We start from the raw sequence: 4175 nt of genomic DNA, 5'->3' as shown, positions 1-4175 counted from the left end.
ATTCTTCTTCCAACAAATCCTCCCCCTCCTCCCCCCCTCATCCAGCAAATCCTCCTCTTCATCAGGCTAATTTCTTCTTTCCCCCTTCAAGCTATCGAATAGTTCTTGCGTTTCTTTCTCCTCCAAAAGCGTGTCAAATACACAATATTCTTCTCCATGTCCTCCTTCTCCTCCTCCTCCAGTAAATCATCCTTCTCCTCCTTCTCCTCCAGCAAATCCTCATTCTCCTCCTCCTCCTCTTCTCCCCAACCCTTCCCCCTTCAAGCTATCAAACAAGTGTTATGTTTCTTTCTCCTCCAAAAGCTATCAGATACACAGTATTCTCCCTCTCCTCCTCCTCTTTCTCAAGTAAATCCTCATCTTTCTCCTCCTTGTCCTCCTCCTCTTCCCCAGGAAATCCTCATGTTTTTCCCTCGTCCTCCAGCTAATTCTCATTCTCCCCCCCCCATTCCTCCAGGAAATCCTCCTCCTCTACCAAGAAATCCTCCTCCTCCTCTTCTTCCTCCTCCTTCTCAGGCTCTTCCTTCCTCTCCTCCTCCCCTACTCAAGCTATGAGGTGGGGGGCGGACAGCATGATGGCGAAGGTGGAGCCGAAGGTGAAGAGGAGGCAGACGATGAAGCAGGCCTTGTCGATGACCATGGCGGCGAACTTCCACTCGTTCTTGACGTCGTTCTCCTCCTCATCTTTCCGGAACTTGGTCGTGATCTTGCGGATCTCCTTCAGGATGCACACGATGTCGTAGCGCACGCTGACCATGCCGCCCAGGGGGTGGGGGTCCTCACCCTGCACAGCGACAGTAACAGTGATGGTCATCGCTGCGATGGTGATGATGGTGATGGTGGTGATGACGGTTGTAATGATGATGACGCCGCCGCCGCCGACGACGATGATGATGATGATGATGGGGATGACGACAAGGACGACGATGACGACGATGACGATGATGATGATGATGGGGATGACGACAAGGACGACGACGACGACGATGACGATGATTAACGATAACAATAACGATGGTGGTGATGATGATGATGACGACGATGATGATGATGATGATGATGAGGAGGAGGAAGAGGAGGAGGATGATGATGAATGATAACAATAACGATGATGATGATGATGATGATGATTACGACGATGATAAATGATAACAACAGCGATGGTGGTGGTGACACTGATGATGATAACACTACTACTGCTACCACAGGCTAAAAGAAACAGCAATGATGATACTTCTGCTACTCTCAATAGTAATAGTAATGATGATGATGATGATGATGATGATGATGAAGGATAACAATAACGATGATGACGATGATGATGACACTGACAATGATAATGATGACACTGCCATTGGTGCTAGCAGTACAAAGATATAACAATGATGATACTGAAAACGATTACAATGCTTCTACTACTCTCAAACAATTCTCAACAACAATAGTAGTAATGATAATGATGACCCCCACCGACCCACACTAAACCCACCCCACCCCCTCACCTTCCCCCCAATACCATCAGCACCACCATCCCTCCATCACCCCTACCACGACCCATCCTAACCACCCTCCTCCCCACCACACTCTACCCACCACAACACCCCGCCCTACCCCCCACCCCCACCCCCAAACACCACACTCACTCCCCCACCATCCCACGCCCCCCTCACCCCGGCCCCCCCCACTGCCACCACCCCACACCACACCAACCTCACCTTCCCCATCTTGACGCTGCTGTTGCTGTTGTTGCCGCCGCCGTTGCTGCCCCCGTTGCTCATGCGGAGGTCGTCATCGATGTCCAGGACGTTGGCCATGAGGGAGCGGGACTTCTCGTCCAGGGTGTCCAGGCGGGGGTCGTTGAGGCGGGCCCTCTGCATGGCCACCCTCCGCCCCACCACGCCCCCCGGCCGCTCCATGCGCAGCGCCAAGGCCAGCCAGCCGCACACGAACCGCTTGATCTGTGGAGGAGGTGGAGGATGGGGTGTCGGGTGTGGGTGGTGGGGGGGTATAACAGTCGTGTTGAAAAAGGAGCTTTGCTTATATGTTGTTGTTGTTGTTGTTTCGAGTATTATGATTGTTATTATGATTGTTGTTATCATCATCATCATCATCGTTGTTGTTGTTGTTATTGTTATTGTTGTCGTTGTCATTGTTGTTGTTGTTGCTGTTGGTGGTGGTGGTACTGGTGGTAGTAGTAGTTGTTACATTTATCATCATCATCATCATCATTATTATTATTATTATAATGATAATGAAATAATTATATAATAATAATGATTATAATGATAATAATAATAATAATGATGATGATGATGATGATGATGATGATGATAATAATAATGATATTAATAATAAATATTATTGTTGTTGTTATTGTTGTTGTTGTTGTAATTTTCTATTTCGATTACCTGAAGGTTTAAAGTCCCATTTAGCCTTTGATGTCCGTAGGGGCAGTGACCACACACAAAGTCGCAGACACAGATACATTGACATATAGTCAGACATAGACACACACACACACACACACACACAGACAGAGACACACAGACAGACAGACAGACACACACACATAGACACACACACGCACACACATACACGCGCGCACACACACACACACACACACACACAAACACACACACGCACCCACAGACACAGACAGACACACAGACACACACACGAAAAAGTAATGACGCGCGCACACGTAATGAAGCACACAAACACAGTTTAAGGAGAGGTGGCCCGGTGGGTAATGCGACCGACACAGAAGCAAGTGTCCACATGTTCGAGAACCATAATCTGGACCGGGACTTTTCCCGAGGTCCCGTGTGCAGCACGGACTTTGCGCACTGGAAAAGAACCCATGGCAACAAAAGTGTTGTCCTCAGGCAAAATGGTGCAAAAAGAAATCTACTCTGATAGGTTATACATAAATATGTAAGCATGCACACAAGGCCTGACAAGCACGTTGAGTTACGCTGCTGGTCAGGCAAATGTCTAGCAGATGTGGTGTAGCGTATATGGACTTGTCCGAACGCAGTGACCCCTCCTTGAGAAACTGAAACTGAAACAGCACAGCACAATACAACACAGCACAATACAGCACAGCACAGCACAATACAGTACAGCACAACAGCACAGTACAGCACAGCACAGCACAATGCAGCACAGCACAGCACAATACAGCACACCACAGCACAGCACAGCACAGCACAGCACTCACCCACTGAGGCATGTGGTGGGTGTCTGGCGAGCGGTGGTGGAGGTTGAGGACGATGACGGTGAAACAGACGGACAGCGAGCACAGGATCATGATGCAGGCAAAGTAGATCCCTGTTGGGACAGCAATACCAGCATCAACATCAACATCAACATCACACAGGATCATGATGCAGGCAAAGTAGATCCCTGTTGGGACAGCAATACCAACATCAACATCAACATCACACAGGATCATGATGCAGGCAAAGTAGATCCCTGTTGGGACAGCAATACCAACATCAACATCAACATCACACAGGATCATGATGCAGGCAAAGTAGATCCCTGTTGGGACAGCAATACCAACATCAACATCAACATCACACAGGATCATGATGCAGGCAAAGTAGATCCCTGTTGGGACAGCAATACCAGCATCAACATCGACATCAACATCACACAGGATCATGATGCAGGCAAAGTAGATCCCTGTTGGGACAGCAATACCAGCATCAACATCGACATCAACATCACACAGGATCATGATGCAGGCAAAGTAGATCCCTGTTGGGAGAGCAATACCAGCATCAACATCAACATCAACATCACACAGGATCATGGCTATAACTATGCGTGCTTTTATGGACATCTGTAACAGTTTGTTCAAATCGCAGTTTTCAACATGTACGATTTCCTGGTGAAAATTAAAGTATGAAAAAGAAAGAAAGAAAGAAAGAAAAAGTCAAACCATAACTTTTCTTTTAAAAAAAAAGCAAGGAAAGACAAAAACTAACCAAAAAAGGAGGAGAAAGAAGATTAGGAGGAGGAGGAGGAGGAGGAGGAGGAGGAGATTCGTAATTCCAAACTCACCAATCAAGGGGACGGCATCGGAAGTGGGGGGCATGGTTTCTGCCACCAGCAGCAGGAAAACCATCAGGGACAGCAGGATTGTCGTTCCTGAGTGTGCACACAAAAAC

General features: G+C 47.8%; 1 protein-coding gene across 1 annotated transcript in view; it reads right to left on the bottom strand.

The window, feature by feature from the left end:
* Nucleotides 1–544: 544 nt before the first annotated feature.
* Nucleotides 545–4175, bottom strand: part of LOC143297415 (neuronal acetylcholine receptor subunit alpha-7-like) — a 73314-nt gene continuing 69683 nt past the window's right edge. The window contains exons 7-10 of the mRNA XM_076609759.1: nucleotides 4069–4155; nucleotides 3221–3330; nucleotides 1711–1958; nucleotides 545–749 (exon numbers count right to left, since the gene is read on the bottom strand). Of these exons, the coding sequence (XP_076465874.1) occupies nucleotides 545–749; nucleotides 1711–1958; nucleotides 3221–3330; nucleotides 4069–4155 (650 nt within the window). The remainder of the gene's footprint in view (nucleotides 750–1710; nucleotides 1959–3220; nucleotides 3331–4068; nucleotides 4156–4175) is intronic.

This window comes from Babylonia areolata, chromosome 22 (genome assembly GCF_041734735.1).
Source record: "Babylonia areolata isolate BAREFJ2019XMU chromosome 22, ASM4173473v1, whole genome shotgun sequence".
Taxonomy (NCBI): Eukaryota; Metazoa; Mollusca; class Gastropoda; order Neogastropoda; family Buccinidae; genus Babylonia; species Babylonia areolata.
Note: the sequence above shows the minus strand (reverse complement) of the source record. Positions and strands in the feature narration are given on the sequence as shown.